Below are 13,861 nucleotides of genomic sequence, written 5' to 3' on the forward strand. Positions count from 1 at the left end.
GTCATGCCAATTTTTTTTGTTTTCTTTGCTTACTCTGGTTCTAATTCACCACCCTGCCATGCATTCTCTGTTTTTTAAAAATTAAATCTCAGTGGTTAAGGAAGTAGATTATTGGATCCCATCACTGATCAATGTCTAGAATGCTCAGTCAGCTTGAACCAGTCTGTCCACTCTCTCTGATCTCTCTCATTAACAAAGCATTTTCGCCCACAGAACTGGATGTTTTTTTTTGTTTTTCTGCACCATTCTCTGCAAACTCTAGAGACCGTTCTGCGTGAAAATCCCAGGAGATCAGCAATTGCTGAGATACTACCCCATCTGGCACCACAATCACAGTTACTTATATCATATTTCTTCCCCATTCTGATGATTGGTCTGAACAACTGAACCACTTGATCATTCCTGCATGCTTTTATGCATCGAGTTGCTGGCACATGATTGGCTGATCAGCTATTTGTATTAACAGGTGCACCTAAGAAAATGGAAACTGAGTGTATCTCTAAATGAAAGGATAGATTAAAAATACTAGAAATTTTTTGTGTGGCTTCTTTATTTTTTGGTGTTGGGCCTTCTGTACATTATTTAACACTGAAATGAAACACTATATAAATCTATGTTCCAACACAATAAAGAGCTTTCAGAAATATTACTGATGCTCATAGCCCATAAAAATAAGATGCATTGCATACCGTTTGCACAAAAGGGAAACATCAGTTAAACCATGACTGATTATGAGTAAGTTGAACCTTTTTATTCAACACCTTACTACAAGCAATGGGCTTTGCAGGATCACGTAATTTAAAATAAATGGCTTTAGAAAGTTCACAGAATATAAACATTGTAATGCCATTTTAATTTAGTTTTGACCTTTTTTTCCAAATTATGCTCATATAGAATTCAGGGCTAAAGTCCCAGTAAATGGCCCAGATTTTGCTGATGAAGCAAGAGTGGAAACCCCAATGTACTGTCTATGAGTTACAGCGGCCATTTCCTGTCAATGGGATACCCCTGGGTTTTAGCAGTGTAGCTGGATTTGGTTGAGAATCCCTAGCACTTGTGCTGCAGTAATCACCTCTTGGAGCCTGGCCCAGATTAGATTCATAAGGTCATTGATTTCAAAGGGCATTTAGGACTGCAGAAAATGCACAGAATGTACTCTTGCTCTCATAATTATTTAAGGCTTGTATAGTAATTTTAATTTTAAAGTTTTCAGCTAATTCTTTATTTTAACATATTATTTTTGTTCTTTTTTTAAATGTTTCTATATGTTAAAATCCCTGACAAAATGTTGGGATGGAGCTTTGTCCGTGAAACACTGATAAAGCTCATAGACATAAGTTGAGTTTTATAAGTGTTTCACTGGCAGGCCTGGTTTGGCCCATCCATATCACTCCATTTCATCATTTAAGGCCCTATTATTTCTCAGAGAGCCATATTGCTAGACTTCCATACCATCCATCCCACCAAGATAAGCTTTAAGAATTAATCCGAAGTACGTTTGGGCAAATGGTGACTGAAACGGGCAAATCACAATTGTAATTGGCAAGCCTCTGACAGTGAGAGCCCATTTTGCAGAATTTGAAGAACTGTCCTCTAAAATTGTAAGCATGAACGTTTCCCCCTTATTACAAAAGATTTGTCCATACAAACCAACTTTTAGTATATTTTTAATCAGGAAAAGATACAGAAAGGTCACAAACACATGTTTTTTAACGTTTACGACATCGTGGAAAATCACTTCATGTGATGATTAAAACAAAAATATAACACATAGTTGCAAAGTGTGATTCCCTGAATTTACCACAAAATTAACAGTTTTGGTTTACTCATGAAGATGGAGTAGGATTTGACCTGTCATTCACCCGTGAGCAACCTACCAAAACTGGTGGAGAAAAGAAAAATGCTGTCTCTTTTGAGGACATTGTAAACCATTTATGAAGTTATGTAACCTGATTCAATTACCATTTCTTTGGTAGAAAAGCAGAGGAAAAAGCAGAACAAAATGATGTCTTTATTACATGTGGTGTTGCTGTGTGAGAACATATATTTGGAATCATATTTATAAACATAAATATAGTGTGGATCCATGAGATCCCATTAATAATGCACCAATAATTTAAAGGAAAAAGTTATTTACATAACCAAAAATGGAGACATTCCTTAAAATCAAGCTCTAACCAATAAGTCAATAATTTTTAATATCTTGTGTGTTTGTTGCAGATTTTGTTTGATAACAAAACCAATTAAGTGCCACATTGGAAGAACTATATAAATAAAAAAAAATACTGTTCTTGATGCATGGTGCACAGTGCAAATAGGACACCAGTTAATTCTTACCATTTTGTCAAAAATAAAAACCATCAGTGAATCACCTTTCTGCATTGCTTTAACAGGAGCATAAAGCATAATGAAGATCAAGAAGCTTGGATTAATTAATTTATACATACATAAGAATTTTAAAGTCTCAAAGAAGGCTAATTGGATCACTTTTCTTGCACTCAAACAGCTCAAAAGCCTTTATTCAACTGGTCATGTTCCTCTGCCTTTATCCCTTCATTTTCCTTTGATTTAAATTCTAAATATTAAGACTATTTGATGACAGATCTTAGATACTCGACCACCTTAAGTATATATTAAATTAATTTCTTAGGTAACAGAATGCTTAAAATTAAACAATACTATTGTAGGTGCAAAGAGTTTTCACTTTTACAGCTTTATGAACTGCATGTTGAGAGTAGCATGTCATTATTCATTGACTTTGAAGCAAGTGATTAAAATGCTGAACACCTGCTCCATCACTTACTTTTTCTTTCTCATAAGACTTCTTGAAAACTTCATAAATTTGAAAAAAATCCATAGGCAGAGGTTTGGAAGCAGCTCCACAAGAACTTTTTAAATCATATTCTACAATAGTTTCTGTAAGTTTTGGTAAAAACATTTTTTAAAATTTGACCCATTTTTGTTTTGTTCTAAAAACAAGAAAATGTCAAAAATAAATCTTGTATTAAAATGCTTTTATAAAAGAGACAGAGCTCTTAAGGTAATCATGGCTGATATTTCTGCTGGGGAATTTGAGGAAACAGAACAGTCTGATTTAATGCACCTTATTAACACATGGATATAATAATTAATTAATATTGAGACACTATTACTCGGGAAAAACATTCTCTTAGACAACCATAAATACTGTAGAGAAGCTTTTAAAATTATCACAATTAGGAGAGAGAAATGATAGAAATTCAGAAGCATAATCCTTAAGTAAATTGCTGCAGATATTGGAAATCTGTACATGTTTAAGTCCCTGACAGTTGCGATAGTCAGCATTATTAAGGAAAAGATTTCTCTGCCTTCAGCATCTAAGTTAAGAGAATTGGAAAGAAATTATTGCTACATATTGAGCCAAATGGGATAAGTAGATGCAATGTATGTTGAAATTCTCTTTAGGTTTAGGTTGAGGTGCAAATCTATTTTTATTCCAGAGGATTGGCTGAATCTTTGGAACTTGATTAGTATGGCCAAATATTAAAGTCTGCAATAATAATATGTGTATGTTTTCTTTTCTTGAGTATGCATATAAAGAATGGGGATACTCTGTGGGTGAGTGTGCATCTGTGGGCAGGGAAACAGTTAATATTCCAGACAAATCGGTCTTCAGCATGTTGTAGAAGTGCAGAAACAAGTAGGGAGAAGTGGAAAGCTGTTCAATTGCTTTTGGTAACACCTAAAAGATGGAAATGAAAAGGGTTCCCACACAAGTCCATTGAAGACCATTAAAAACCCAGTCTCTATAAAAGAGGGGTACTGTCTAGTGGAGCGGTCATTTTTGGAGTGGACTGAGTCAGAGTGGTAAGGCTTTGGCTCAATAGGGCTTCGGCAAGAATAGGCTGAGGCAAGGCAAATGGGTAAGTTCATTCCTTATTTCTTATCTAACTCCTGAGAGAATATGAGGTATGTCTACAGGGACAGTGTTCTGTTCTGGGTGTCATATGTGGGATTTCCAGGAGACTACCAACCTCCCCAATGGCCGTATCTGCACCAGATGCATCGAGATGCAGCCTCTTAGAGACCACGTTAAAGAAATGAAGCTGAAGCTCAATGACCTCCGGCTTGCTAGGGAAAGTGAAGAGGTGAAAGACAGGAGCTACAGGGAGGTAGTCACCCCAAGGCAGATAAACGGGTGACAGTCAGGAGTGGGAATGGAGAATGTCAGATAGTGGCTGTCCCCCTCAAAAAGTAAGTACTCCATTTTGATTATTGTCATGGGGGTGAGCTACCTGGAGGAAGCAACAGTGGCTGTGTCTCTGGCACTCAGGTGGCCTGTGGCTCAGAAGGGTAGGGAACTGAAGAAGATGGCAGTAGTAATAGGGGACTCTATAGTTCGGAAAACAGATAGACGATTTAAGTCAATTGGGAAAATCAGGTTGGTGTCAGATGACAAGAGAGGGTATTTGTTGAATACCTATGAGATGGCTTTTTAGAGCAACTTGTGTTTGAGCCTACTCGGGGAAAGGCTGTCCTAGATTGGGTGTTGTGTAATAACCCAGATCTATTAAGCAGCTTTATGTAAAGTAACCCTTAGGAGACAGTGATCGTAATATGATTGAATTCATACTGCAATTTGCAAGGGAGAAGCATAAGTCACATGTATCGGTATTGCAATGTAATAAAGGGAATTACAGAGGCATGAGAGAAGAGCTTGCCCAGGTGGATTGGAGGGGGGTACTGGCAGGGATGATGGCAGAACAGAGATGGCTGAAGTTTGTGGGAAGAGTTCACAAGGCACAGGATGGGTATGTCCCACAGAAAAAGAAGTTTTCAAGTGGCAGGGATAGGCAACTATGGCTGGCAAGGGAAGTTAAGGAAAGGGCATATAAGGTAGCAAAAATGAACAGGAAGTTGGATGACTGGGAAAGCTTTTAAGATCCAACAAAAGGCTACTAAAAAAGCTTTAAGAAGGGAAAAGGTGAAATATGAGGGCAAACTAGCCAATAAAAGAGCAAAAGGGAGGAGAGAGATGATATTGGACCACTGGAAAATGATGTTGGAGAGGCAGTAATGGGAGACAAAGAAAAGGCAAATGAACTTAATGGGTACTTTGCATCAGTCTTCACTGTGGAAGACACTAGCAGTCTGCCAGAGGCTTGTGAGCGTCAGGGAGCAGGAGTGAGTGCCGTTGCTATTGCAAAGGAAAAAGTGTGAGGCAAACTCATAGGTCTTAAGGTGGATAAGTCACCTGGGCCAGATGGACGACATCTTAGAGTCTTAAGAGAGGCTGCTGAAGACATAACAGATGCATTGGTCATGATCTTTCAAGAATCACTTGATTCTGCATTGTCACAGACTGGAAGATTGCAAATGTCACTCCACTCTTTAAGAAGGGAGGAAGGCAAAAGAAAGAAAGTTATAGGCCAGTTAGCTTAACCTCAGTGGTTGGGAAAGTGCTGGAGTCCATCATTCAGGATGAGGTTTTGGGTACTTGGAGACTAATCATGAAATAAGTCAAAAGTCAGCATGGTTTCTGTACAGGGTAATCTTGCTTGACAAATCTGTTAAGAGTTCTTTGAGGAAGTAACAAGCAGGGTGGACAATGGGGAGGCAGTGGATGTCATTTACTTGAATTTTCAGAAGGCATTATTACAGGAAAGGTATTGGCATGAATAAAGAAATGGCTGACAGCCAGGAGGCAGCGAGTGGGGATAAAAAGAACCTTTTCTGGTTTGTTGACAGTGACTAGTGGTGTTCCTCAAGGGTCAGTATTGGGACCACTACTCTTCACATTGTTTTTCAGTGATTTGGATAATGGAATCGATGGCTTTGTGGCAATGTTTGTGGATGACACAGAGATAGGTGGAGGGGTAGATAGTCCTGAGGAAGCAATGCGATTGCAGCAGGGCTCAGACAAATTGGAAGAATTGGTAAAAAAGTTGCAGATGCAATACAGTGTTGGGAAATGCACGATAAAGTATTTTGGTAAATGGAACAATAGTGCGGACTAATATCTAGGTGGGGAGAATGTTCAAACATAGAGGTGCAGAGAGACTTAGGAGTCCTTATGTAAGACTCCAAGAAGGTTAACTTACAGATCGAGTCTGTGGTAAAGAAGGGAAATGCAATGTTGGCATTCATTTCCAGGGGAATAGAATATAAAAGCAAGGAGATAATGCTGGGGCTTTCTAAGTCACTAGTCAGGCTCACGTGGAGTACTGTCAAGAGCTCTGGACCCCGTATCTCAGAAAGGATGTATTGTCATTGAAGAGAGTCCAGAAGAGGTTCACAAGGATGATTCCAGGAATGAAGGGGTTAAGGTATGAGGAGTGTTTAGGCTTGTACTCATTGGAATTTAGAAGAATGTGGTTAGATCTCATTGAAAGTTAACGAATGTTGAAAGGACTAGATAGGGTGGATATGGAGAGGATGTTTCACTTGATGGGGTATCCAGAACCCGAGGACACAGCCTCAAAATTGAGGGGTGACCTTTTAGAATAGAGGTAAGGAGGAATTTTTTTAGTCAGAAAGTAGCAAATCTGTGGAATGCTCTGCTACAGACTGCAGTGGAGGTCAAGTCTGGGGGTATGTTTAAGGTGGAAGTTGATAGTTTCCTCATCGGTCAGGGCATCAAAGGATATGGTGAGAAAGTAGATGTAGGGTGCTGAGGTGGGATCTGAGATTAGCCATGGTGGAATGGCAGTTAACAATAGCTGATCTATCCAGAATGGTATAACAGAGGAAGATGAACGTGAGCAGTTATTAAATAGCAAAAACAAATTCTGGAACTGTGAGATGCATAACAAAGCAACTGTTGGAAATCTAAAGTAAAAAAAAATACTGGAAAACTTTACAGTTTAGGTAAAGTGACAGAAACTGAGTTAATGTTGAATGCAGGAAAGGTTGGTAATCTGAAATTTATTCATTCAATCCTGATGACTGCATTAGATAGATGAACTGCACTTTCATGTTAGCTTTGTTGGAACAGAATAGGCAGCCAAAGGTAGAGAGTCTCAATGAGAGTGGGATGGAGAATTAAAATGACAGGCTAAGCCACTAATCTGAGATATTTGTTTCTTTCTCTAAAGATGCTGTTTGATCTTTTGAGTATCCCCAGTATTATTTCTTTTTATGACAGATTTCCTGATCTACAGTTTTACTTTTTCAGATAAAGAATGGGCCGTGATTTGGACAGATCTGTTCAGTGGGCAAGTAATAAATATTCAGATTCAATTGAAGAATGAGGTAGGAAAGATGTGTGTAATGCTCCAAACCAGAAAAAGATTGAACTTTCTTTGGTGTATTTTTTTTCTTGACTTTCCTAGCCCCTTATAGAAGAGGAGAATATGAAATAGTAGGAAAATATAGTTATATTATCACCATGGACCTGATAACCGATCAATGGTTTGTGCTCAGTTTAAATCTGTATAACTTGTTTACTGTCAATAAAATGTGTTTACTGATAACAAAAACATAATGGAACTATAAACTCAAGAGAACCGTTGAGGATTCCTGATAGATCAGTAGATAAATGCTGAGTACAACCAACAATGGTGGTGCTACAACTGATCTCTTTATCTGTGTCTTGTTAACTAATGCAGGATGGCAGTGGAAGCACAAGGGTTTGCTCTCAGTGCTGTGATTAAGAAAAGTTAAAGTTAAAATCAATCTGGATGTGTATTCCTGATTTCTATACAGTAATCTTCTCTGTGTGAGTGTGAGTGTGAGTGTGAGTGTGAGTGTGTGTGTGTGTGTGTGTGTGTGTGTGTGTGTGTGTGTGTGTGTGTGTGTGTGTGTGTGTGTGTGTGTGTGTGTGTGTAGATAATTAGTTGAGATGAAAAATCGCTTTTGTTTTGATCCCACATTCAAGGCAGAAATTGATCCAAATTTAGTCATAAAGATTTCACAATTAGAAGTGCTGTGAAGCCATAATCTGGTTATGAACGACTGCATTCTGGACAGGAGAGCAGAAGGGGATAGAAAAAAATAACCTGTGCCTGCCTACTCAATAGTCTCCAAATTTTCAACAGAGGTTACTGCTTTCAGAACAGTTTGTGACAGCAGCAAATAAAGTGCCACCATATCAGTATTGAGAATTGCACTGTTTAAGCTTCTATAAGGATCATGAAAATTATAAGTAATGTACTCCACTAGTAATCTCATAAATTCAGAACTTCAATGTACATTATAACTCAGATTTGATGTACCAACTTTCTGTGAGATTTAATGTTTCATACCACTGTTTGAACAATGCATCCATTTGTTTACATAAAATCAGAATGTGAAGTCAGACCATAATGCATTAACTAACATGTCCACCTCAACAAATCAAGTTCAATCAATTCTACCTTTGTGTTCAATGCATATTTTAAAAAAAAGTGCTATCAAATACTGAAGGCAATTAAGGAGATAACAAAAGCAGGCTGTTCTTTACCTGCGAAAATACTGTATATCCTGCTTTTTATCCACATGTATAATAAATGGGGTTCTTTTTATATGTGTAATGCTTGAATGAAATGACATCAAACAAATTTAAAGCCACAGTTACACACATTTGGCTGTGATATTCATGCACTTTAACAATAACATTCCCTGTTATATCTAACATTTGCAGAATAATTACAGTACAGTGATAGTTTGGGGCCAAAACAGCCCTGGAAGCAGCTTGTGTGTAAGTATCAGTGCTTTTAAAAATTTAAAAATTTCCAACACTGATGAAGACGCAGAGAAGTAAATCCATTGTTATAACAAAACTAAACATGAAAAATAAAACATTTAAACAAATTCACATTGTGTTTCACGCCACGATGCAATGACTTTCAAGACCTTGAAAATTCATTATAAGCCTACAAAATTTACTGATATAAAACTTAAAAATAGTGCTAAAATTTAACAATGCTTTTCTTTCACATAGGTGAAATAGATTTCTTTTGTTGTAAAAACACAAAGCTGGTGTGAGTGTTTCAGCATTTGGAGTAAGCCAAGGTGGTGCATTCAAGTATTATGGCACATAAGTAACATAACCATGGATTTTTCCATTTCTAAGCAATTAAAATATAAGGTCAGATCTTCAAAATAAACCTTGTAGAGCTTGGAAATTTTGTGATAGATTACAAAAACTGTAACAAAAAGATATATACGATCGATAAGTGATTAAAAATACGCTTTAAAGAACTACAGTATTTGCAAAGCATCTAAGGACTCAATACAATTCTTACCTCTGCAAAAGGAGAATACCTTTACAAAATACATATTTCTATAACTAAAATTAAAGATAATGTGTTATCCAATCCTGGTCACTTTCAGACTAATCTCTCCACATTGCTTCATTTCTATGTGACTAAGAAAGCAAATTTATTACAGATCTGCTCATACTTTATAAGCCACAGCCAGGCTATTCGGAAATAGCCAGAAAAGGGCTGTTTTCTATTTTCCCAGCTGTATGATGTGTGGAATTGCTGGCACAACCTTGTCTTCTAATTCACTAAAGATGTAATGAAGTACCAACACAATGGAATTACCTACAGTCATCTAATTCTCATTCTTCTAAAAGTAGAATTTGGTAAATATTGTAGAGTGTTATTGGAGAAAATGCTGTAATCTTGAATTCTGGTGTAGTGCAATGGTACAGCTCTCAACATATTAACAAAACATCCATTGAGATTCTTTTGTAGATCAATTATTTTAAAAAGTCTTCCTATTACTGTACTATGCATTGTGATAAAAATGCTTTTGGTGAGGCACCATTTTCTATCTTACTACCAAGCAAGCTACACACAGCTTAGAAGGCCCTATACAGTCATCATGACAAAAGGCTCCACATCCTTTACACATAATCATGGCTTTAAGTCTGCAAGAGCACTTCAATTCTAATTCTGCACTATTGTTGTTAGAAAATTTATGAGCTAGAATGGAAGAGTTCTGGTTAGATAAAGTAATGGCATCATTTGTACTACTTCCCAGAAAACTTCCAATGGACTGTTCAATAACAGAAGCCGCTTGCTTCAAGTTAGTGCCACTGAAATGTAACGTGGAATAATTTCCGTAGAGTTGCTGCTGCTGGAGAAGTTTCTGAGTGGCAAGATGTGAGGCTGGCTTAATAGACTCAGTGGATAGATGAGAAGAAAAATCAGGCTCCTTTACTAATTTACCTAAAAAGACATCCATTGTTGGTCCGAAAACCTTTATGTGTTCTTTTGTTTCATAATGATCATTTGAAATATCTTTGACATCTTCTGCACAGCTTTTGCTTAAGGCATCATCAACAGAGAACTGCTCTATTTTAATACCACTTGTACCATCAGTTGTAGCATGTAAATTCAGTCTTTTATTGGTTTCCATAGTAACTAATCCTGTGCTTTGATCAGATGGTGCTTCACATTCCTTAAATGAAGAAAGATGCTTCACAGCATTATTCTGGATAGTTTGTGTTGCTCTACAACTGATATCAATTTGCTTAATTTTAAGACTGCTTGAGAAAACAGCACCCATGCTTTCCAAATCTGTTTCCACTGATGTATCTACTTGTGCTATAGTGTTAAATGCTGGGCTGCTTTGCTCTAAGGATCGGCTGAATGTTAATGCATTTGTGGTGCCATAACCTAGAGTGGCTGCTGGTATAGTTTGCACTGAGGTTTCTGCTTCAGTTAGTCCTCTCAAACTAAAAGACTTTTGATGAGTGTGCTGTTTCTGTGAGGTAGGGGCTGTGATAATCAAGTTGTTGCTGTTGTCACTGCCTGTCAACACATTCTGTTCAAAACCACATGCAGGCAATGGTTTCTTGTGCTCTTTAAACTCTGGGCTTTTAATGATTTTGTGCTTAATGAAAGTCTTGTTTATCCACTCTTGTTTAAATAACATTTGCTGTTGCCCTGATTGGTTTTGATCCATACTGACTGGAGTCTGTGACCACATTTCAACTCCAACTGAGGCGCACTGCTTTGTTTGCTTTAAACTGCTTTGTGACTGTTCCTCTGTTGATTTAGCCTGTCTGTTGCTTACTTGCATATCACCTGTGTTACACTGAATCTCCCACACTGTTCCCAAAGTCTGCCCCTTTGATGTCTGAGAAAGAGGGTGAGGAATGTTAATAGTGACATCCCTTTCAGCTGCAGTCACTTTTGATTCACTAAAACCTCGGGAGGGCAAAGGAAGCCTATTAATTTCAAGCCTGGTGCCTGACCGTAGCTGAGGCAACACTTTCTCTAGAGGCAAGTTACCTTGCAGCAACTGTGTCACAAGAGGGTTATTGGCTTCGACTGAAGAAAGATGACGATTAGTGCTTCCAGGAGCAGGGACCCTTTCTTGGCTTTCTGCAGCTGATAACGTGAAGGCCTGAGATTGGTTTGTGCCAAAAGTCGTTTTAGAGCTTGTTGTTTGCAAGTTGCCCACTAATGGATTGATTCGGGTATGAATGGCATTTTCTGTAGCTTCATTTTTTTCCAGGTGCTCTCCCTGGTTAGTTTCAGAGTCATTTATATTGGAAAGGTCTTTTTTCTTTTCCCTGGACTGGTCAGCTTCTGCCTCAGCAAAAGTGTTAACAGGTTCCAATTTTCTTTGCTTTGTGTCTGCAGATTCACCAGAATTGGTGTAAGTATCTAATTTGTCATTCTTCACTGTACAAACATCATATTCATTATATTTATCTGAACTATGGCTTTTGTCATTGTAGCCCTCCAGTTCATTAATACTTTGACTTTCACTAGTATGATAGCCTGATTTGCTTTGGTTTGAGATGTTTTGCTCCTGGTTATTACTAATAACTTGTTCAAAATCTTCTGAGTTTTTTATTGTAAAACAATGATGTTCAAGATCATTAAACTTAAATTGTAGACCAGTAGTGCTTGTTGTTCCATACAGAACTGTTGATACTTGCATGTCTTTCGCAAGTAGTGATGGACTGTCATTCTTTACCACTTCTGAATTGTTTCTGCCATTGTTCACTGACTGACTTTCAGCATCAGTTTCAGTGCAGTTACTGATCAGTTCCTGAGATTGCATTTGAGAGTTCAAGGCATTTTCTGTTTTAACTATTACAGTCTGTGGGTCCATACCCAAATTTGACACGCAAGTTCCTGTTGTATGAGAATCAATTATAGCATAATGGATGTCAGCATTAGAGGTCCCTTCTATACTGACAGGAGGTTTCAAAGAGCTCAGCAGTGGGGCACTTGGTGCACCAATTTCTATCTTATTTATTGCTGCAGATCCCAGATCCAGTGACTGATCTGCTGAATTTAATTCAGTTGTAGCATTGAAATTGGCTGGCATGTGAATATTGCTGGAAGAGTTCAAAATAATTGCTGTATTGAAATTTAAAATGCCTGTACTGACAACAGAGGTGGATAATGTATTGTTAACAATAGAGGGATTCTCAAAGGCATTTTCATTGCTTTCAGTTACACTTTCATTATTGCTTAGAGTCGTGATGTCTTCACCACAGCTTGGAGAAGAAACCTTATCAGGAGAAATATCACTGGTGCAATACACTGCTGCCACAGCACTGACAGGCAAACTCTGCATGGGTGCATTAGGTACAGTCTGAGATTTGGAAACACCACCTTCAGAAAGTGGTGATTCATTATTATTACTAGAACCATTAGAACCTGATACAGTAATTTCCGTTTCAATTGCAGTGCAGTTTGTCTTTGTGCTGCTGGCAGCTGTGCTTGGTATGAAATTCCCATTAGCAGTACTTGGCATTGAACTTTTATTATCAGCATACCTCGGCACAGAAGCACTATTCTGTTTGTTGCTAATGCAAGGTTGTCTTTCCTCACCATTGGAGCTGGGCATTATAATATTCTCAGTACAGGCAACTGTAACAAGACCAACAGAACTTGGTACTGCAGTATTATCAGTGATGGGTACCTTTGTGGCATTTTTGACACAGCTAGATGCAGTAGTGTGAGGAATGTTTGCCACTGCGGCAATATCAGAGGAATAATGAATAGCACTTTTGACAGTATAATCTGAGTCACCGACATTGTCATCGCCTTTGAGAGCTGGAGTAGTTTCAGTACTACACATTGATGAAATGTTGTTATCTGATTTAACAACTTCTTCACTCTTTACAACATTGGCATCCTGTACATCCCTTGTTGTAGCCCGGTCTTGTTTACCAGATGTTTGCTCTTCTAATGGCTGCAATTGTGTTCTGGCCTGATATTTGGCAAGTAACTTTGCTTTTGTTTGTGCTTTAATATCTGCCAGTGTTCTGGTCTGCCCTCCAGTTGTTCCTGCAGCACTGATCCCTTCATCTCCTACCAGGCTAGCTGCAGCAGCTGCTGCCGCCTCTCTCTGAGCTCGAGCCTGCTGTGCTCTGGCCTTGATATCTGCTAGGGTCCTAGCGCCAGTGTTTCTTCCACCAGCCAGTGTCCGACTGGAGGATGACTTTGGACATACCTGGTAGGATGGTTGACTCTGCACAACAAAAGGAAGTTTGATCCTTGATAAGTGAATCTGTTGAAAAGAAAGTACCACATTTAAATCCATGCAAATAATCAGGCAAATTGGAGTAAATATGTACATTGTTTATAAATAATATAATTAAAGCAACTAAAATGGATTTCAATCCAATTGGTGCTGGCAGGCAATAGTAAAGTAACCATTGATAATCACTGAATCATTGAAAGGTATGACCACATTAATGGGTTTGTATTATAGACCACCCAATAGTCAGCGAGAATTGGAGGAGCAAGTCTGCAGAGAGATAGCAGACAACTGCAGGAAACAAAGTTGTGATAGTAGAGGATTTTAATTTTCCACATATTGATTGGGACTCCTGTACTGTTAAAGGTCTAGACGGGTTAGAGTTTGTAAAATGTGTTCAGGAAAGTTTTCTAAATCAATATGCAGAGGTACCGACTAGAGAGGA

General features: G+C 38.1%; 1 protein-coding gene across 1 annotated transcript in view; it reads right to left on the reverse strand.

Annotated features, from left to right (window-relative positions):
• Positions 1-1,653: 1,653 nt before the first annotated feature.
• The window catches only part of LOC140726563 (putative Polycomb group protein ASXL3), a 218,287-nt gene continuing 206,079 nt past the window's right edge, over positions 1,654-13,861 (reverse strand). The window contains exon 10 of the mRNA XM_073043118.1: positions 1,654-13,446. Within this exon, the coding sequence (XP_072899219.1) occupies positions 9,736-13,446 (3,711 nt within the window). The 3' untranslated portion in view covers positions 1,654-9,735. The remainder of the gene's footprint in view (positions 13,447-13,861) is intronic.

Source organism: Hemitrygon akajei, chromosome 1 (assembly GCF_048418815.1).
Source record: "Hemitrygon akajei chromosome 1, sHemAka1.3, whole genome shotgun sequence".
Taxonomy (NCBI): Eukaryota; Metazoa; Chordata; class Chondrichthyes; order Myliobatiformes; family Dasyatidae; genus Hemitrygon; species Hemitrygon akajei.